This window comes from Miniopterus natalensis, chromosome 18 (genome assembly GCF_054644295.1).
Source record: "Miniopterus natalensis isolate mMinNat1 chromosome 18, mMinNat1.hap1, whole genome shotgun sequence".
NCBI lineage: Eukaryota > Metazoa > Chordata > Mammalia > Chiroptera > Miniopteridae > Miniopterus > Miniopterus natalensis.
The window spans coordinates 16,967,708-16,989,488 of NC_142098.1; the positions used below are offsets into that span (position 1 = coordinate 16,967,708).

At 41.3% G+C, this 21,781-nt stretch overlaps 2 protein-coding genes across 3 annotated transcripts in view; both read left to right on the forward strand.

The window, feature by feature from the left end:
- The first annotated feature begins 187 nt into the window (after nt 1–187).
- HSDL1 (hydroxysteroid dehydrogenase like 1) lies at nt 188–16,179 on the forward strand. 2 transcript variants are annotated; one of them, XM_016197061.2, is made up of 5 exons: nt 188–250; nt 10,132–10,357; nt 11,028–11,473; nt 11,683–11,910; nt 13,434–16,179. In XM_016197061.2, the coding sequence occupies exons 2-5, from the start codon at nt 10,138–10,140 to the stop codon at nt 13,530–13,532; spliced, it is 993 nt and encodes a 330-aa protein (XP_016052547.1). In that variant the 5' UTR covers nt 188–250; nt 10,132–10,137; the 3' UTR covers nt 13,533–16,179. The 2 variants fall into 2 exon arrangements, with proteins under 2 accessions (XP_016052547.1, XP_016052539.1); XM_016197053.2 differs by lacking the exon at nt 188–250 and adding an exon at nt 5,761–5,943.
- Nucleotides 16,180–17,660: 1,481 nt separating this feature from the next.
- The window catches only part of MBTPS1 (membrane bound transcription factor peptidase, site 1), a 49,999-nt gene continuing 45,878 nt past the window's right edge, over nt 17,661–21,781 (forward strand). The window contains exon 1 of the mRNA XM_087827230.1: nt 17,661–17,806. The gene's annotated coding sequence lies outside the window, so the exon portion shown is untranslated. The remainder of the gene's footprint in view (nt 17,807–21,781) is intronic.

Below are 21,781 nucleotides of genomic sequence, written 5' to 3' on the forward strand. Positions count from 1 at the left end.
CGCCCGCACTCGCGCCGGCGTCGTTGGCAGCCTAACGCCTCCTTGGTCTCCACGGCAACCAGTGCACACGCGCACTCGGACAGACCGGCACTTCCGGACGCCAGGGGCGGGCCTCGCCATGGCCCCGCCCCCTCCGGAGCCTGCGCGAATCACGTGGGAAGGCGGCCCGCGGCAGCTGCGGCGGCGGCGACGGGGGCGGCGGTCACGAGGGTCCGGTGGGAGCGGCTCGGAGACTGCGCCACCTGTGCAGGTATGGCGCACCCCCCCCTCCGTGCCCGACCCGGGGCCCCAGGACCGCCTCGTGCGCCTTGGCGTCTGCGGGGCCTTGGCCCGCTTCTCCCTTCGCACCCCACCACGCCCCCCGGGACCGGTGTTCCTCTGCGCTGTCCGCACCTCGGACTCCTTCTTCCCTTCCTTACCTTAGACCCTCGGCCCCAGCACCTCACCCTCCAGACCCGTGTCCCCAACCCCACAACGCCCTTCCCCAACTCCGTCCGGGCGTTGCACCCCGGAGGTCGCTCTCTGCTGGGCCCGTCCCCTCCCCCCAGGACCCGTCCGCTCTAGGGCCCCACCCACCCCCAGCGCGGGGCCCACCGCTCCCCCAGACCCCGACCCGAGTGCTCGCCGTGAAGCTCTGAAAAGTCATCCCTTGTCCGTTCTTCTTTATTCTCATTACCAAAGGATTTGGTTTGAGTGGGATTTGTTTTCGTCTTTGTTATGAATTAGAAGTAATTCAGAATAAGGTAGCGCTCGAAGAAAGGGCACCACCAGGTCCCGAAGCGTCGGTGCTGACAGGTGCTGGAGGGGAGGGGTTCTGGAGACTAGTGAGGCTGCCCCGGTGCAAAGGGTCGTGCAGCCCAGACACTGCCCAGCAAGCCCCGCGGCCCTTGGTGATGCCAGCAGGAGGCCCACCTGGGGGTCCCTCAATGGGGCTGTCAGCCAGAGTCTGGACTTAGACCTTGATCTGAATTCCCACCGTCCACTTCTTAGCTGCGGGGTCCTGGGTATGTCACTTTACCTCTGTAAACCTGTTTTCCCATCTGTAAACTGGGGAGGATTATAACACTGCCTTATAAGGTTGATGAGAGAATAAGTGAGCTGATGGGAATAAAGCACTTAGAGTCTTTTGCATAAAGCCAGCTCTCAGTTTTAACTCACCACAAATAGCCAATAGCTAACATTGAACACTGAATTATAATGAATAATAGCTAAGGTTAATTGATCACTTGTGTCCCAGTCACTGTTCTAAGTGCTTTATGTGTATGGCCTCATTTAATTCTCATTATAATCTTAGGTGGGAACTATTATCCCCATGTTTATAGGTGATGTAAGGAAAGCTCAGAGGTGAAGTAACTTAACTTCCTCACCCAAGATACACAGCTTTTACATGGGGATCCCAGATTTGAATCCAGGAAGTCTTTTCAGTGTGTGGTTTTAATCACTACAGTAATAGTCTAGGGGCATGGTATTGTTTTTTAATTGAGGTAAAAGTTACATAGCATAAATTTACCATTTTAGCCACTTAAAAGTATACTTTTCATAGAAGAATATTCAGTGTGCAGCCATCACCACTATTTAATTCCAGAACATTCCATCTCTCAAAGAAATCCCACCCCATTAGCAGTCACTCCCTGGTTTCCACTCACTGTCCCCTGGCAACCCTAATCTACTTCCTGTCTCTGTGGATTTGCCTGTTCTGGACATTTCATATAAATGGAATCATGATTTGGCCTTTTCTGTCTGGCTTCTTTCATTCAGCATCATGTTTTCAAGGCTTGTCCAGGTTGTAGTGTGTGTCAGCACTTCATGCTTTTTATCTGTTGTGTGGATAGACCACATTTGGTTTATCTGTTCATCTCTTGCTGGACATTTGGGTTTTCACTTTTTAGCTATTGTGAATAGTGCTGCTATGAACATGGCAAGTTTTTGTGTGAGCGTTAAGTTTTTAGTTATCTTAGGTATATACCTAGGAATAAATGCTGTTAATTTTGATTCTTACTTCACAAATGGAAATCTGAAACTGAGGAGTATTGGATCTTGGATGAGCACTTAACTCAGCTTCTACTCAGCTTCCCATTAATTCAGTTTAGCAGTCTACTAAAAATTGGCAAAAGATGGTAAGGAAATTCCAAAAAGTCATGATACATCAATAATAACTTTGTCAAAGTGCTAACACAAAATTTGAGAAGCTTCTTAAGTTTTTTTTTTTCTCCTCAAGAGTGAAATTTGAGCTTCGAATACAAAGCAGTAATTATTTCTATTTATTAAATAAATATTGTATACATAGTACCATGCCAGGTCCAGAGGAGGAATATTAAAGATGAATCTGATCCCAGCCTCACACCTTCACAAAGCCTCAGGAGGATTAAAGACTTAAATCCAAAAAACAAAACTGGGAAAACTTTTAGAAAGTAATATAGAAAAATATCTTTATAACCTGGGGCTAAGACAGGATTTCTGAAATAAAACATAAGCACAAACCATACAGATTGATAAATTTGACTACATTAAAATTAAGACATTCAGTTTATTGAGTGCACTATAAAGAGACAAAACATACTGAGAACTGGTATCTAGAATATAGAAAGAATTCTTACAATTCTGAAACAAAAAGACACAGTATAAATAAAGCAAAAGTTAGGAATAGGCATTTCATAAATAAGACACAGCACATAATCATTAGAAGAATGCCAGTCAGCCTTATTAGTAATCAGGAAATGTAAATTAAAACCATAGTAAGATCTCATTTCACAATACCCTATGGGCAGAAGGTGAACTGTTAGACATTGCCAGCCATTGAGAAAGAGGCAGCGTGAACTCACACTTGCTATTGAAGGGTGTGCAGATTGGTTCAGCCACTTTGGCAGTGTCTACTGAATACATGGGTGTCTTATGGCCTAGCAATTTGACTCTTAGGTTTATCTCTTTGAGAAACTTACACACGTGCCCAGGAGATGTGCATAAAAATGTCTGTGGCACCACTGATTATAATTGTAAAGTATAAACCAACAAAACAACCCAAATGCCCATCAGCAGTAGAATGGATATATGAATATAGTGTATTTGTACTATGAGATAGTGTGCAGCAGTGAAAGTGTAACCTACAGCTTCAGGAGTACGGATGAGTCTCGAAAACAATATTGAGTGAAAGAAACAAGTCACCAAAGAATACATGCAGTATGATTCCTTTATATAAAGTTCAAAACCTGGCAAAATGGAATACAGTACAATTATTTCAGAATCCACACTGGGATACAACTATTAAAAAAACAAACAAACAAAACCAAGGACATGGTCATGCCAGAATTTAGGAGGGAGGTTCCCTGCAGGATGGCAGAAGAGAATGTGATGAGGGAAGAGGCAAACAAGGCTTCTGTGACTGGCTTTATTTGTGAAGCAGGGTAACTGTGTGGGAGTTTTATTGTTCTTTGAACTGTGCATAATGCTTTACAACTTCTGTGTGTATTGTTCAATTTTTTTAAATTACAGAAAAGTTAATTTCCTGCCCTCAAGAGGCCTGTGCTCTAGGTGGAGAACCAAGGTAGAGACAAGTTAAACACAAGAAGAATGCAGAGCAGTGTGGTGGGTGCCATGTGGGTAAGAGAGGGAGGGGAACTCAGAGTTGGGATTCCCCAACATGAACTAGGAAGGAAAGGGAAGAGGTGTGTTGGCCTCCGGTTTACCCTCAGGGCCTGGCGTGTCATTGGTGCTTGTCCGTGAGTGCTGGGGTGGAACTGTGGAGAAGGAATGGGACTTGAGCTGCTCTTAGAAGGACAGATGAAATTTGAGTGCTGAGAGCAAGGCAGATTCAGACTGTGTGAAGGAAGTAAGATTCCTATTTTTAAAAAGTTAATGAAAATAAAGTCCAAGCCCTGGCGCCTTACTGAAAAGTTTTAAAATGCCGGCTGTTGATGAGGATGGTGACGACCACCTCAGGTCTGCCCCAGTCAATTGAAGATCAGAGGAATTTCTGAGGCTACTTTCTGGCTCCTGAATACACTTGCAGATTTTGGGTTAAAGGGTGTTAGAGGATTTTCAACTTGTCTCTTTACTGTCCTAAAAATTAGACTGACTGTTGGTCCATCCGTCTGTCCATCCATCCATCTTAATTTTCTATGGCTGCTGTAACAACTGCAAATTTCGTGGCTTAAAACAACACAGATTTGTTCTCTTACAGTTCTGGAGGCCAGAAGTCTGAAATCAGTCTCACTGGGCTAAAGTCAAGGTGTCAACAGGGCTGTGTCACTTCGTAGGCTCCAGGGGAGAATCCATTTCCTTGCCTTTGCCCCCTTATAGAGGTGCCTGCATTCCTTGACCTGTGACACCTCTCTCCATCTTCCTCCCTTTAATAAGGGTAAGTGTGGTCACATTAGACCCACCCGGATAATACAGGATAATCTCCCCATCTCAGGATCCTTAACTTAATCACACCTGCAGAGTCCCCGTTGCTACATAAAGTGGCATATTTATGAGGTTTGAGAATTAGGCTGTGGGCATCTTGGAGGGCCATTATTCAGATGACCACAACACCTTGCTTTGTCTTCTCCCTATTTTGGCCAATCTGTCTTATGTTCTTTTACCATTCTCCCAGGTGTCATTTATTTGGATAGCCTGGTGATGTCTGTGTTTCAGCCCGGACACTTTCCCCAGAACTCTTGATGCCTGAAGATTTTTATATAGGCATATGGTGGAACTGAACCCACAATGTTTCTGAGGTGTGCCTGTAGTAGATTTGCTTGAGTCAGCTAAACTGTAGGTCAGGAGAGTGTTACAGGCCACAGCAGTTGTGCTTTGAGGAGGTGACTTTGCTCCTTATAGCTTTGACCATAATTTTCCCATGATACTTTTATAGTTGTAATGTTATCTTCAAGGTTTTTTTAAGGTTTTTTAAGACTTTTTTGGAGCAGTTTTAGGTTTACAATAAAATCGAGAGGAAGGCATAGAGGTTTTTCCTATGCCCCTTCTCCCACACATGCAGAGCCTCCCCCATTATCAGTATCACTTATGAGAATGGCACCTTTTCACCAAAGATAAACCTGCATTGACATCATAAACACCCGAAGTGCACAGTTTCCTTAAGAGACCTTTGAGTGTTCGATGAACTAGCCCTGATGAGTACCACCTTATCCAAGTAGAAAATGCCTCACAGATAGTAGGGACCATTGCTTTTCTATTTGGGGACCTGTACTGACTTACTATTTTCCTACTCATGATTTTCCTTACTGTTTTACTGTTTCTCTTGATGTTTTAGTTTTCTGTAGAGGCAAGAAAACAAAGCTCTATAATAACTTTTAAAGTAGGTTGTACAGGGACCAGAACTTTACCGTGATTTAGTGTTGCCTTCTAAATAATGGATTTCCCTAAGTTTTAGACTAATAACCTATCCACAGAGAAATTAACTAGTCAAACCCCCAAAGCAAGTTAAATGTAGCTCGTATATATCGTGGTCAGCTTCTAGACTTAGATGTGTAATATACTCTTTTAAAACTGTTTCCATGAGCTTTCCTGGAATTTAGTGGCTTTGGGGGAAGTCCTGATTTCTTCTTTAATTAAAAAGACATTTTTTTCCCATCATGTACTTAAGGGTGGGGAAGAAGAGTGAGGGAATATAAGGAGTTTATAATTTCCTGTTATTTTCCATTTTGGTCCATCACGGTGTGAACAGATGTGTGAAAATGGTGTGTCTGAGGAGCAGCAAGGAATCAATCACAAAGCCAGGTGCTCTCAATGCAGCCTTGCTTCCTCCCCATTTGGATGGACCAGGGTTCAGGACTCCTCACTTCGTGCCCACGTTACTACAGCCACCTCCACTACTGCCAGCTGACTTCCACAGCAAGCCCCATCGGCTTCTTCCTAAGGGCTGAAGACCAGACCTAGAACGCTGTCAGCCCTCTGATTCTCTGTGATGTTTAAAAAATATAACAATGATAATAGATGTTTAAGGTATTTGTCTATGGTGGAACTATAATGTTAAAATATGGTAATGGTATTCTCTCCCTGCCCAAGATGGTGAAGGGGAATTGAATAGGTAGTGTTCAGAAGCGGGGCCAGTCGGGTTGAATCCCCTTGACAGCACTGTTCTCAATTCACCCCATGTTGTTGCATCTCTCCTGCTGGACCTTAGCAGGAGGTCCCTGGTGGATTTTGCACATGAGGTTTTTCTTTCTGTAAAGGATCAAAGTAGTTTGTTTGGTAGTACCCTCTGGAGTGGGGGAACAAGATGGTGTGTGGAGACTGAGATCTAGGTGGGAAAAACAGCCTGGGGGCTGAGCAGAGACTGGGTAGTATAGTTTAATGCAAGAAGCATCTGTTGAGCTCCTGCTCTATGTCAGGGGTTATGGAAGGTACTGGAGAAACAGAGGAGTAAGATTTGGCCTCAGCCCTAGAGGAAGTCCCGGGGGTGGTTCAGAAACAGAAATTATAACGCAGTGTCTGGGGCAGAAGGAGAGGGAAAAGGTGTACCAGAGTTTCTTTTCATTTCTTCATTCTTACAGCACCTGACCCCATTCAAATGCTGTTCCAAATACCACAGGATACTTCCTCCCTGCACCTCTGCCAGCTGATTAGATAAGTGCTGGATGCCGGAGCTCAGGGGGCCAGTCAGAACCTCTGCCAGGAATTGGAATAGAGATGCCAGGTGGCGGCTGTGTGTGGAAGTTCAGGTGCCCTGCAGGTGGGACACAGGAAGGTGGTTTGCAAAGAGAAAGATAGGGCCCAGGGGAAAGTCCAGGTGGACACCGGGAGATAGGGGGAGGATGGCCATGTCTGCCTCCTCCGCCTCTGGGCTGCGGCCTCTTCCTGCAGATTGTGTCCTGAGCGCCCGGTGTCTGCCGACCACCATCTCTCTCTGAGCTATTTGAACAGGTTTGTCCCATTTGATGAAATGTTCCTTAAGAAAAAAGGTGCAGAAACAGGTTGCCATTCCAGCCAGGCCTTTCACCAGACAGGTGCTTTTGGTGCCTTTCTTATTATTAGATGAGGAAATGCTTTGCTGCGCTCGTGTGTACACACACATACAGGAATTTATGACATAAGACTTTTTATGTTTTCTTAATTTTAAAAATCTTTCATCTTAGTTTTATATAAAATTTTCCCAGATGAGCTATGAGGGCAAAAGAAAGGAATGTGTTTTGTGTTGGTTTTGTTCACAGATTGGCCTTAAAAAGAGACTGAGCCTTAAGAAGGCCCAGAACTGGCAGAGAAGGTAAGAGGAAAACCAGGGTAGTTAATGACTAGAGCAGAAAAATTGTGAGACTCCTTTGTAGTCAGGCATCTTTCAAATTCTTGAAAAAATTGTATTTGAGTGGGAGAAATTGAGTTTCGCATTAGTATGAGGTCATTCCCTGAGGCATATCAGACCTCTTCCTGTTTAGCTAGAACCTTGTCATATACACTTTGTACAATTGCCTTCCCCACAGTATTGCTGTGGTTATAACCCATTAGATTTTGATATGTGGTATTTAATTTTTCACTGAAAACATTGCTTTAACATCTTAGATATACTCCCACCTGTTATTTAGAAGAAAAGATTTAATATTTCAAGTATTTAGTTTTTATGTCATAGTTTTGTTATTTCTAATTTTGTTTGAAAAGTACTAGTGCATAAAAGTGATTATTTTTGCATTTACTTTTTCCTCTCACGGAGCTGTATTTGTACTCTTTAAAACGTTATTTCAGGAACTCCCAACTTAGGATGGTTTAACATGGAATCTCAGTTTTTATGTTCTTTCTTAGAAGAAATTCATGTTTTGGTTATTTATTTGGGAATCTTGCTGTTAATACTATTCAGGACCTCCATGCCAGGTCAGGGGCACATCCAGTCAGCTACCTGCCTCAGCAGGGACTTAGCTGTGTATTGAGATGGCAGAGCAAGGAACCCTTGAAAAGGGGTGGCACGTCATTCCCTCCTCTCTACTGTCTGGGAACTTTGAGAGGCATGCATGCACAGCAGAAAAAGAATAAACAGTTTCGAGACAAATGATCCTAACTTTAAATGTATTTCAGAGGATTTGAGAGCAACAAGGAGTATTATTGCCTGTTTGTTTGGCAGATTGATCAGGAAAAGAAAGGCATCTTCAGTCCAAGCTTCATTGATCTTGGTACTTCGTATTTTAGGAAATCTTAGCCAGGGGTCCATGAAGAAAATTTACCCCAAAGGAGACTTAATTGTTTTTAAGTATTTGGTTTGTGCACTTAATAAAACTTATAATGTTTTCTCTTCATGATCAATCTTGGCATTCTTATTGTAGGAGGTAAGTTTCTATGAACACATCCCTAGTATATAGCATTTTACCTATTGGAAATAAGGTGGCCCAACTTCAGTCATTTTCTATGTTGTTATTAGAAAAAAACATTTTTAACTTACTTAATGCCATATCTACTTAATTAGTAACATGGTAGCAATGTAAAACGTTTTATTTGATAAGAGATTATATCCTTATTGTGAGGCATTTAAGAATCCTACTGCCTATCTATTCAGTTTTCTATCATGTTTCCTTTGTATGTTTTGTTGATTTGTAATTAGGACTAGAAGTGTTAATATTCAACATATAATGTATATTTAATAGTTTTTAATTATTTTGTGTTCCTTTTAATCACAATGTGGTGTCATTCTTATATAAACTTATTTCATTTGTGGTATTTCCTCCAGCTTAGTTGAGAACTGGTTGAGCCCATATTGTGGTAGCGTAGAGGGAATTTACTCGTTCTTCCTTAAGCTTATGTTGTCAAGTTTTGCTATTTTTGGGTATTTTCTTAGTTTCGGGATTTTTTTTTTCTTTTTTATGGGATTTCTATAAAGGAAACTAATCTCAGAAGTTTTATGTACATATATGTTGGCTTAAAATCAATTTTTCTTTTATATAATAAACACTATATCCTTGTTCTTGTGTATCTCAGCCCTCTGTAGTTTAATTGTAGTCTATTCTGGTCTGTTTGATATTTTGTCCCTTTTCGATAGTGCACAGTTGGGTCAGCGGCCCCCAGGCCCAGTATAGGATGAAGCTCATCAGCCTTGGTCATGTTCGTCTTTGTCTACCCCTGAAGGGTTGTCTCTGATTGCAGGCACATGTGCACTAGTTCATCTGGCATTTAAAACTGTTTTGTTAAATGTCTGTCTTTTCTCCGAGGTACAGTGATTTAATTCATCTTTGACTCCTTAGCAACTGTCACAGTACATGGAATATAGTAGGTGCTTAGTAAATGTTTGCTATGTGGATACTTAAAAGAGTTATATTGGACTTTTTCTTTTTCTTTTTTTAAATATATCTTTATTGATTTCAGAGAGAGGAAAGGAGGGGGAGAGAGAGACAGGAACATCAATGATGAGAGAGTCATTGATCGGCTGCCTAGCCCGCAACCCGGGCATGTGCCCCGACCGGGAATCGAACCCCGATCTCCTGGATCCTAGATCGATACTCAGCCGCTGAGCCACGCCCAGCCAGGCTGGACTTTTCTTTCCTCAAACATAAGGTGCCAGTCAGAGATAGTGGGGTGCAAATTAACCTGGTAAGATGGAGGAGTGCTTACCCCATTGTCATTTGAGAAAACCATTCAAGTTTGGGGAGTATTTCTTTTTAAATATACGTTTATGGATACTATTTATGTGAAAGTTTGTCACAGCTTAGTTTTGTCTCAAATGGATTGTAAGCTCTTTGCAGCCAAGGCCATGTACTTAATATTCTGTTTCTACTTTGTGTCTACATGGGCAGTAAGCCCTCTGCACCTGCTCATTATGAATGAAGCAAAGAAATAAACATCCCTCTCATCTGTTACATGAATTAAAGTCTCTGCAGTCATTATACTGAGCTTGGAGCTTTTTTAGGGCACAGCATATTGTGTTTATCTCTGTATCCACAACATGTAGCACAGTGCCTGAATTTTAGTAGGCATTTGGTAACTCTTGGTAGTTGCGTTGGCTAATCTCCTTGGAAGAAAAGAACTTTATAAACTACAAATGTTAATGAGATTGTAAATTTCCTGGATCCATGGGCTATATGAATTTGAACTATTACTATTATATGAATGCAAAATTATTCAGTTCTCATTTCCTCAGATGGTTTTCTTCACTCAGACTATGCATGTTCCTTTAACTTACTGAGCAAAGAACGCCTCTCTTTCCCTTTCCTGCAGGCTGCCATGGCTGCCGTCGACAACTTCTACCTCTTGTATAGGGAAATCGCCAGGTCGTGCAATTGCTACATGGAAGCTCTAGCCTTGGTTGGAGCCTGGTATACAGCCAGAAAAAGTATCACCGTCATCTGTGACTTTTACAGCCTGATTAGGCTGCACTTTGTCCCTCGCCTGGTGAGCAGAGCAGATCTGATCAAGCAATATGGAAGATGGGCTGTCGTGAGTGGTAAGAAATGGGATTTCAATTCTTGTCTAATTTAAAATAGAATTAATCTTTCCTGTTTGTATTTTAAGTTGTGTGTATTATTCAAGGAGTTACTAGATTATATGAGAACTTGCTGATAAAAAATAAAACATTACTTCTGTTATGATTATGTTCACATTTTCTTATTACTATCAACTTGGAAGAATTTTCCTTTGATTTTTGTCCTGACTGCTCTTTCTTATTCTCAGTATTGCTCCAGCCTCACCTTCCTACACCTTGCTTTCCTTTTTGCTCTATGTTTTGAAATTGTCCGTACAAACTCACCACTTTCAGAAATGCTTTCCTTATTTTAAATATCATTTTAATGTATCGTTTCCCAGGAAAGTATCTCCTGGCATTTATTCAAGCCAGATATATGTTTGAAAACAGTTTCCTACTAAGCCTCATCATCAATGTGGTGAATGTAAAACAACTCTTTGTCTACCTGTTGGGGTGTCTGGGAGAGTGTTTGACTAGTATGTATCATTCACATAATGACATGCTTGACTGATCAGTATTAGAACTCGCTTTACTTCTAGTGCGATTCTTTCTTTGATTAAAGCCCAGAAATTTGAAATGGGGTACTTAAGGTTCATTTTAAAGATCTCACCATGAAATGAGTATGCTCACTTTTCCTGGTTATATATTGTAGGTGCAACAGATGGGATTGGAAGAGCCTATGCAGAAGAGTTAGCAAGCCGTGGTCTCAATATCATCTTGATTAGTCGGAACCAAGAGAAGTTGCAGATGGTTGCTAAAGACATCGCTGACACCTACAAAGTGGAAACCGATATCATAGTGGCCGACTTCAGCAACGGCCGGGAGATCTACGACCCAATTCGAGAAGCCTTGAAAGACAAAGACATTGGCATCTTGGTAAATAACGTGGGCGTGTTTTATCCCTACCCTCAGTATTTTACTCAGGTGTCCGAGGACAAACTCTGGGACATCATCAATGTGAACATTGCTGCTGCTAGTTTGATGGTCCACATAGTGTTACCGGGGATGGTGGAGAGGAAGAAAGGCGCTGTCGTCACTATCTCCTCTGGCTCCTGCTGCAAACCAACTCCTCAGCTGGCTGCCTTTTCTGCTTCTAAGGTAATGTATTCTTGATCAGAAATGAAATCATAATGCAATGGGACATTTGTTACAATGGGCTGGCCCACTTTGTTGAGCTCTTTGTCAGCAACTCATGTTTGCTTATGCTGTATTTTTTTCCTGAAATGGTAATAAGCAAGCTTCATCTTCTGAATTTCCTTTCAAGTTCCAGAACATTAAAAGCCTTTTCCTCCACTCCATTTTCACAGGCTTATTTAGACCACTTCAGCAGGGCGTTGCAGTATGAATATGCTCCCAAAGGAATCTTTGTACAGAGTCTAATCCCGTTTTACGTGGCTACCAGCATGACTGCCCCTGGCAGCTTTCTGCACAAGTGCCCGTGGCTGGTGCCTTCACCAAAAGTATATGCACATCATGCCGTTTCTACCCTTGGCATTTCGAAAAGGACCACAGGATACTGGTCCCATTCTATCCAGGTAATAGCATGCATTCACTCTTGTAATTAGGTTAGTGCATCTTAAACCTTTCTAAATGATACATGGGAATCTTACTGAAGCCTAAGGCTGAAAGATGAGAATTGCAAATTTTGATTCTTAAACCGGACACTCTTAATAGTTCTGGTTAAGACACTGAATTTTCTTTTGTGGAATTATTATATTAAGAACATTAAAAAATTCAGTCTTCTTGACACCAGAGAGATGAAATATGCTCCTTTAATATAAGTAGATGGTAGCAGTATAAAAATATTAAGAACTTAGATGGGAATTTCAGAGTAAAAATATTCTAGTAATGCTTGAGAGGACTCTAAGTCAACAGGGTGATCCAAAGTCATAAAACCACAAAATAGGTCTATATTTTATGTAACATAGTTGTCACATATCTCAGTAATCTCAGTATATTCTTGGACTTACTTGTTTAGGAAGCAAAGAATTTTTTTTTTTAAAGTTTATTCTTCAGGCATGACAAAGACTTGGGTCTTGAGTATTTTAAAGAGTAACTTTGCTAAATATTTGAAAATTTGATTCTAAGTATTAGAGAACTCATAATGATTTATTATAAAAGACATGTGTCTCTTTATCTGGCATAGTAAGTGGATGTACCCTAGTTTAGAATTCTTTTTCCTTTAATATGTAGTTTTCTTAAGTTACCAGCAGGTATTTTGGGGACTCTGCAATAAAGATTATCAACTTTACCAATACCAAATAAATAGATAAGTAAATCAACAGTGAATTTTTGCTTTTGTCAAAAGTTTTGGCTAAAAGTTTCTTTAATAAGAAGTAGTTTTATTTAAGCGGTTATTTCCAGGTCCTTAATTACTGGAGAAAAGCAGAGAAACCTAAAATAATTTTCAAAGCCACTGACCGTGAAGTTTCCCGAGAAGTGAAGATAAAATAAAGATTCATGTTTAGATGCAGTAGATATTTTGACTGCATTTATAAAACACCAACATTTTAGCCCGGCCGGGCGTGGCTCAGCGGTTGAGCGTCGACCTGGGATCCAGGCGATCAGGGTTCGATTTCCGGTCAGGGCATATGCCCGGGTTGCGGGTTTGATCAATGACTCTCTCATCATTAATGTTTCTATCTCTCTCTCCCTCTCCTGTTTTCTCACATAGTACTAACCATGCATGCCTTTATCTATTTCGGCTGCCTTTCTTCTGGAAGGAGTTTGTAATTCTTAACCAAATTAAGCAAATTAACATATTATTCATATCACTTAAAGATGGAATCCTATTACTACATGTAGGTCTGTCCATCCCTATTAGACAAAAGTTAGACAAAGGGGGTGGCTAGGTGGTGGTAATGTTTCTTCCCATAGGTCTAACATAAGGGTCTTATGCAAAAGTATGTGCTAAGTACAGTAGCACCTAAGGTCTTTTTCCATCTTTGTATTTAAATGATCAGTGATATTTGTTGGATTAAATCAGATGCTGATCTGTACATTCAGTGCCATTGGCTTTGGGTTCTAATCTTATAACCTTTTTCTCTTTCATTTTTAGTTTCTTTTTGCACAGTATATGCCTGAGTGGCTCTGGGTGTGGGGAGCAAATATTCTCAATCGTTCTTTACGAAAGGAGGCCTTATCCTGCAAACCATGAAACTGGATGATGGTTTGGGAAGTTTTGTCAACTCATGGGAACCTACAGTATTCTGACATTTGGAAGAACACATTTAATTTATCTTCTGTATTTTCTTTTATTACTGCTTATTTAGCATACTATTGGCTCATCATTTGCAAAGCAAACATAATACTTTAGAGAATGCTGTGGAAAAACCTCAAGGGCCACATGGATGGCACAGAGTAAATAATGACTTGAGGCGTGCACAAGAACTGATTGAGGAAACCTAAATTTCGATGCTTTTTTCCCTAAGCTCTTCAAAAGTTGAGTGATTTATGTTGTTCTAGGAGCTACAGCAATCTGATACTGAAATATACTTGTAACAGGACTTGTCACTTCTTATAATTTCAGATGTTGCTTTTTAAGGGAAATTATTTCAGTAGATGAATTATAGTATTGGTTTCCAAATGTTCATCAGGAAAGACTCTAAGTGTTATTTTATAAGATTGTTGGTATGATTAGCATTAGAACTCTGTGTGTGTTAATATTGTATAGCTCTGTTTGACTATCCATGTATGAAAATGCTGCTTTCAACTGGTAATTCATTAGAGAACCATATATGTATGGATGTTGTGTGCATCTGGGGAACGTTATGGGTAAGTTACTTAAAAAAATTTTTTTTTTGTTTAGATGGTTTAATGTGGAACCTTACAGGGTATTAAAATTCTAGATTATTCCTCTTCATACTAAAGGAGCTTACCCACTTTTGAGCTATAGGCTTGCCGTGTATAATATTACTTACAACATTCTGTGGTTTTTTTTAATCTACCATGGAATGAATTCATTCCTAGATTTGGACACGTAGTGATTGTCAGTAATCTCTTGATTTAGAATTATTGTGGACAAGTAGTGATTTCTCAGCCTATGACCCATTTTATAACTGAAATTTAGCCCTTTAGAGCTTGTTATATCTGGTTTTCATACACTTTTCTATGTAACATTACATTCCAGTAGATTATTGGTATAAACAAGTATTTATGGAATAGTAGTTAAAATGTGGACAAATATGTGTGATATGTATTGTATCTGTTGAAATAAGTTAGTTCTTGTAATTAATTTATGCATTATAGTGAATACTTTTATTAGTGTGAAGATAATTATGTACAACCCCCCACAATATGGGCTAACATTGAAACCTACTGTGAAATGTTTTTGGTTCAGGTCCTATAAAGATGAACATTTTGAGGACTACATACCTAGTGCTTTGGCAGTTGTAAATCACTATGAATATGACAATATGTGCAAAGTAAAAACTTGGAGTTTAATACTGGGACACTGATGCAGAAGCTAGTAAACTGGAAACCAGGACTTTTATGGAATTGTTTTCTCCTGAGATAATGTTCCATTATGAGTAGGCCTAAGCCTGCTTTGATGTTATACCCACAATTTTGCCAGTGACATTGCCTCAGCATTTCCAGATGTGATTTGGACTCAGTTCAGAAGCTCTTCCACTTACAGATCAGGCCTTCATCACATAAGAGTAAGACAGTTCAGTGGAAACGTACACACTAGCGGCACTACATAGCACTGAAGGTTCTGATGGAGTTAACTTAGAAGCCTTTGGCATTTTCCCTCACCCAACAATTATTTTATAGTTATTAAGACTAGAAAAAAATTGACTTCATGCCACATTGACCTGAACTTTGACATGTAATAAGTAGTAGCAACTTTATGTAAAAAATACCATATTTCTACCTAAGGTGTTATGTGGGACAGCAATGTCTTATAGATTAGGTATTGAAACACTGTTACATGATGAGAATACGTAAACCATGTCAGTGATGTTTTAAAATTCCCTACTTGGTAGAACATATATAAATAAGCTCTTTGGTGCAAAGTTAGTGAAAGGTCAAAGCCAAGAATCTTCGTTAGGTTTTGTCTTTCATAAAATACCTTTTTCCAGAGCTCATTTTAGAGTCATAATTGCGCCACTGTAGATGGGGTTTCTTATTAAGAATGTGGGAAATAAGACCCTTTGAACAATCTGTGAACTGAAAATTTAACAATGAAAGTGGTTGCTGCTTCCTTTGGAAGAGGTTTTGCTCCATATATTTGTAAATAGGTTGTCTGGAATGAGAGATTCATCTCCCCCCCCATAGAACAATGATTTAAAAATTGCAAAAACTTTGAACACCTGTGGATGCACTTCATTAAGAGCTGGTAATTCAGCAAGAAAATTGTACATAAGCATGTCTTTTGAAAAAACTAAGTTGATTTCTTCATCTCATTCTCCAGATTGGGTAAGATGAAGGTTGATTTTGATCGTTGATTTTGGCAACGTGGCGATCACTGGCAGTTTTGCCATGATCATTGATTGGTGCCATTTCATTGATTGGTGGGGATGAAAGGTAGGTTGTAGTGGGGTCAAGAAAGAGTGGGAAGAACAGGGAGACAGCAAGGAGAGATAGCTCAGTAGGAGTCTTCTTGTTTTGCTCTGTTTTAACCTCACGTCATTTTAAATCTTGTCACATTTGGGAACCAGAGGGTTTAGGTGGTATCCTCCATCTTTGACATTGTGTGCCCTCTGAAATCAAGTACAGTCTCTCCATGTCTCTGTCTCAGTATTGGCTAAGCTGTTGTTCTTTAAAATGTATTTAGTTTGAATAAAGATTTACCTTCCATGGAATTGTGAATGCTTTATTACACACATGAAGCATGGGTGTAGGAAGTTATTATAGAACCTGGAGTGGTGGAAAACCAGGACACCAGGATCCTGTGGCTCTCCGCCCTTCTTGGTAGATTTCCCAGCCATCTGTCTCATGTCCAGGCTCCCTTCAGTTTATAGGGTTCTCAGGAGCTGGCAGCATTCCTCTCTTCCCTATTTTGGGGCTTCAATGTCACATGACAAGGATGTTTGCAGTTCACTAGCTTATCTCAGCCCCTAACAGTTGGGTTGTGTATTCAATAGCAAAGGGCTGTTAAAAGAACCCTGGACAAGATCCGTTTACCCCAAATTAGAGCAGTTAAGTTTAAGATCAGGTGCATTAATGGTGGCAGCAGGGAGTGTGCGCTTAACTTTGAGGATCTCAAATGGGGGGAGGGGGGTACTTAGGTGTGGACTGGTCTAGAGGTAACCACCACTGTTTATTGAACATGTATGACTCAAGCTCTGTATGTTTTATTTAACCCTCCTCCTATGAGGTAGGTATTAGTATCTTTTTTGGATGAGGAAGGTGAGGTAAAAAGAACAGAGGTACAGTTTGCCCAAGATCACAAAGCTCGCAGGTGATTCTCTATCCACTATATTAAATCAGTTTGTTAAAGGGAAGATGAAGCGCTGTGATTCTTTTGGTCATATTGGCCCCATTCAGCATTATCATGCTGCGGTGGAAAGTTCAAACAAGACATAAAGCAGTTTTATCTGACTACATAGCACATCATTTTTCATTAGCATACCTAAAACGTTTTCAGTCCCCCAGTTGTGCCCAGTGCCAAGTGCAGGCCAGTTTAGCATTTAGACAGAAAACAGTCTGTGATCCCTAGTATCTAAATCACCCACTTTTGATCCCTGTTTCTTCAAAAAGGGTAACAATTGGTACTAGTGGTCCTGGCTAGGCGGAGAGGGGGCAGGAGTGGTGCAGACAAGATTTGGGGCAGGAGTTTCGCCTGTCAGGGTGGGAGTCAGGTGACTGACTCACAGGTTGACCCACTCTCCAGCGTCTCGGCTGCCACGTGGGTGAAATGGGTAGAGGTTTGCAGAGTGGGTGCGTGGGGGTGCCGTCCGAGCCCGGCTCCCGCTCGGGCAGTGAGCAGGAGTACAGCTTCAGGCGTTTATAGCAAATGCTGGCCACGGGGGCCGTTCCGCCAGGTTTGTTCTGCGCAGGACATGGGCCAACAAGGACGCTTTCGTGCCAGTGCCTTTCCTCCAAGATCCCGACCCAAAGCCCAGCGCATCCCACGCCGGGCCGCTCCTACCGTGGGTTCCTCCCAGCACCATGTAGGTTCCAGCGAGACAGCCACGCCCCATTGGTTACAGCCCCGCCCCCTCCCCAAGGCCTCAAACGTCGCGAGACTGGCGTCGGTCCTCCCGGCTGGGGCCGGGCGGCACTGGGCGTCAAGAGCGCGCACGCAGGCCCCACGCAGGATACGCGCGGCTGCCGGGGCTGGCGTTCCCAGCCGTCGGTCTCCGCGTCTTGATGCTGCAGTCTCGCGAGAGTTGGTAGTAAACAGCCCGGAATGGAGACCAGAGGCGTGTTCGCCCCGGGGTCGCCGTTATCCTGCGCCCCCCGGACCCAAGCTTGAGGCAGCAGCAGGTACGTCAGGCGGCCCGGTCCCGTAGGCGCCGCTCCTCTCCCGGTCTGCGCGGCTGCCGGCCCGTTTAGATGTGCCTCCGAGGCCCGGAGGGTGGGGGGTCTGCGCCGGTGGTGGCTGGGCCCTCCCTGCGACCCTCGACCGGAGCGTTTAGAGGCGCCGGTTACGCGGCGTGCAGGGCGGTAGGGAATTAACAGTCCCCTCAGCTCGCCAGACCCGGCCTGGACTTGAACGGCTAGTCTCTCTGCCCGGCCTTTTCTGCGGGTTTACACGGTGTGATAGCTGGCTGAATTTCATTTTTCATTTTCTTTATGTGAAACAAGCTTTAACGGAGTGAAACACTATCCCCAGCTCTGAGCCTCAGCCTCCGAACATGCCCATAGTGCTAGATATGCTCCCAGAAGGGTTCTGGTATCAGATTTTAAATGACCTCAGTTCTTTGCCCTAGCGGAGTCTACACACTGCTCCGCTGATTTGCAGAAAAGCAGAGTGAGAGACTCGTCGGCAAGTTGGGCCCCTGAGGCTCTTGGGTTTACTCTCGGAACCAGAATGCTTTCAGACCTGTAGGATCTTAAAGTTTTGCCTTTCCCTGTCGTGATGTGCTTCTTAAGACTGTTACAGAACAACATCATTTTTATTAAGATGTTTACCCCTTGTTTTTGTTAGAGCCACTGAGTATCTTGGCCTATTTGTGTGTGCAAGTTGTTCAGTATTTACATTTATACTTTAAGACACTTCCAAGTGGGATAGAGTGGCATAAGATCTGAGGTGAACTCTGGAGAATTTAGTTTTTTATGGCCCTTTAGTCATAACTACGCTACTAAGTAGCTCTCTGACTTCAAGGTCTTATTTTGCATATGTATAAAAACGAGAGACTAGAGAACAGTGATTCTTCCCAACTTTTTTTTACCTGCAGCAACCATTTTATATATATGTTTGTGTGTGGGTATAGTTTTTTTAATGTAAGAGCTTTGTTAAGGTAAAATTTACATACCGTGAAATTCACCTGTTTTAAAGTACTTATTCAGTGACTTTAAAAAAAAGTCAAATTTAGAATTGTGCAGCAATCATCACAACAATCCACTTTTAGAACATTTCTTTCACCTCCAAAAGATCTCTGGTGCCCATTTGTAGTCACTACCTATTTCTAACCCCAGCCCCAGATCACCGCTAATCTTTCTGTTTTGCTAGATTTGTCTTTTCCAAATATTAAATAGATTCAGGTGGAATCTTATGTGGCCCTTTGTGTCTGGCTTCTTTAATTTAGCATAATGTTTTCAACGTTCATCCATGTTGTAGCATGTATCACCATTCCTTTTTATGGCCCAATAATATTCTGTTTAATGGTTATAAAACATTTTGTTTATTTATTCATACAGAACACCTTTTGCAAATAAGATTTTATTTTATTTTATGTTCCCATGTATGTTGCAGATGGCCAGAGCCCTTCATTGGAAGGGGGGGGGGGGCTAGGGGGTGTGACTCTTGACTACTAGTTCTCTCCATTGCATTCCCCAAGCATCTGTCATAATCAAGAGTTGCTTGTATCTATGAAAAAAGAGAAATTCTAAGAGAGTGCTTGCAGAGCCTTTGAAGCACCCATGGGATCTCTTCTAGTCAAGAGGTTTTTAGCATTCAAATTCACGTATTCTTTGATTCCATTTTCTATCATTCTGGTGGTAGATATTTTTTGCCTTGCTGCCTCTTTATTTTTGTGACACGAATAATTAAAGTAACGAAAGTTAGGAAGGCTGAAGACAGGTGAACTGCATGTAGCTCCCATTAGTGCTTTAAGCAGGGGTGTTTTTATGTGGGGGAGAGGGCAGAGATTTGCAACTGCCGGTTTGCACTAGGAGAGAGTTGAGGCGTTGGTTATATTGGAAAAACTTGAGAACTCTAACTCTGGGTGACTAGAAATATTAAGAACGGGAGGGTAGACCTTGAACTCAGTGTTTGGGTAGGGTACCTTGGCCTCTTCCTCGTTTTGCCTGACACAGGTTAGGAGGTAGTTAAAGGAGACTTAAGATGATTTTTCTTTCTTTGTTTTCCTCATCAGTTTCGGTGTGCTGCAGGAATCTGTTAACTAGATTTATTAATCTTGACAATGCCTTTTTGCTTTAGGAAATGAGTTTTAAGTAAAATGAGGAAAGGACTGAGTTTAGAGGTGCCTCATATGTGGCTAGCAGGTACTAGAGAGCTGCAGGACAGAGAGAATAGGAGACGGGAGCAACGTGTGTGAAAGAATAGGCAATGAAAGAGAGCGCAGACCAAGATTTTTTAACTTTGGCACTATTGATTCTGGGCTGAATTATATGTGTCTCCCCTACTCCCCCCCCCCCCAAAAAAACCCTACTAATGGACAGAATGTGCCAGGAGGAACCGGTTCAATCAGGCATAAGAACACATTTTTAAAGATAGTGTGGCCTGGCATCATTTAAATGCTAGCCTATTAAACAATGCTAATACAGCCAACTATGCAGTTAGTTACGGAAGTGGTATTTTATAGCCAAATTCTAATTGAACCGAATGACACCCTTTCATGGCCTAAACACAATTCAGTGTTCTCTGGAGCTATTTCAGTAAAGGTTTTTAAAAAGCAAGGCATATCTGCATAATTAGATGACTATCAGGTGATACAAGTAATTTCCTCTCACCTGAATTGTGTTTTTTAATTATTTGCAAAGAAATAATTTCAGATGTACTTTAGCTATACCCAGAATTATAATTGTAGTGATATTCTTTCATAATGCAAAGTGGAAGAATCTCAGAGTTGTAAGGAATATTAGCCGTCAGCAAGACTAGTTGGTTGCCCAAGTAATACATTTCCTCTACTTTGTCTTCCTTTTACAAATGTGTCATTAAATCTTATTCTTGGCATGTGTTATTTGAACTGGTTGTTTACATTCAGTATTTGATGTCCAATATATTTTGATTATACCTCTGTTAGAGGCATAATTATACTTAATTATGGAAACCCATAATTATGTAAATACCATTTTAGAGCTTACCTCTGTATGGAAAGATAACCAGGTCTTCTATGTAAAGAATTGATAGATATTAAATCCAGTAAACACTTAGTGGGATTCAGTAACAGCCCTAATTAGGCCCCTATGTGTAAATGATACTGCAGATTATAAGCCTGTTCAGAGTGAACTAGCTAAAAGCTTAGCCTTACTTTAGGAGGTAGACACAGATTTAACAATTTGTAGGCAGTAGATCCCTTTTAAGCTCTACTGTATTACATATAAAGTTAAAATTTTAATATTTTGAATCTTTGTGTCACTGTCTTACCAGAAAATATTTTTCTATACATTTATTTTAAAAGGTTTATAAGGTATTTAAGTAATATGTGTTTTATCTCATTATAAAGTGTACCATACACTCTGTAAAAATGTAAATAAATAGGATCAAGAAGAAAATAACTACCTGTAATCATACTATTGAAATGTAGAACCATTATTACCACTTTGGTTGACATCTTTTCATGTTCTTTTTTTCCTGTGCACATAGATACATATATATAAATCAAAATGTGGACCACACTGTATATGAACTGTTTTACTTAACGTTTCTTGAGTGTTTGCCCGTATTCTTTGGGAAATAAATTATTTTCCTGTTGCTGCTGTAACAGATTTCTACCAATTTAGTATCTTAACACAAATTTAATATCTTACAGTTCTGGAGGTCAGTAGTCTGAAATCAGTCTCACTAGGCTAACGTCAGGGTGTCAGCAGGGCTTCATCTCTTTTTCAGTTTCTGGAGGCAGCGGCATTCCTTGGCTCCTAACCTCTTCCTCATATTACTTCAGCCTCATGCTTCCGTCATCACATCTACCAGCTCAGAGCTCCTGCCTTCCTTTTATGAAGACTCTTGTAATTACGTTGGCCCCACCTGGATAAGACAGGTTAATCTCCCCATCCTGAAATCCTTAGTTTCATTATACCAGCAAAGTCCCTTTGGTCATATAAAGTGACATT

Bases quoted from the DNA above. Each gene is read 5' to 3' on its own strand.
- HSDL1 (XM_016197053.2), top strand. The intron at 10,358-11,027 runs GTAAGAAATGGG...TATATATTGTAG, and splicing joins AAGATGGGCTGTCGTGAGTG to GTGCAACAGATGGGATTGGA. The intron at 11,911-13,433 runs GTAATAGCATGC...TTTCATTTTTAG, and splicing joins ACTGGTCCCATTCTATCCAG to TTTCTTTTTGCACAGTATAT.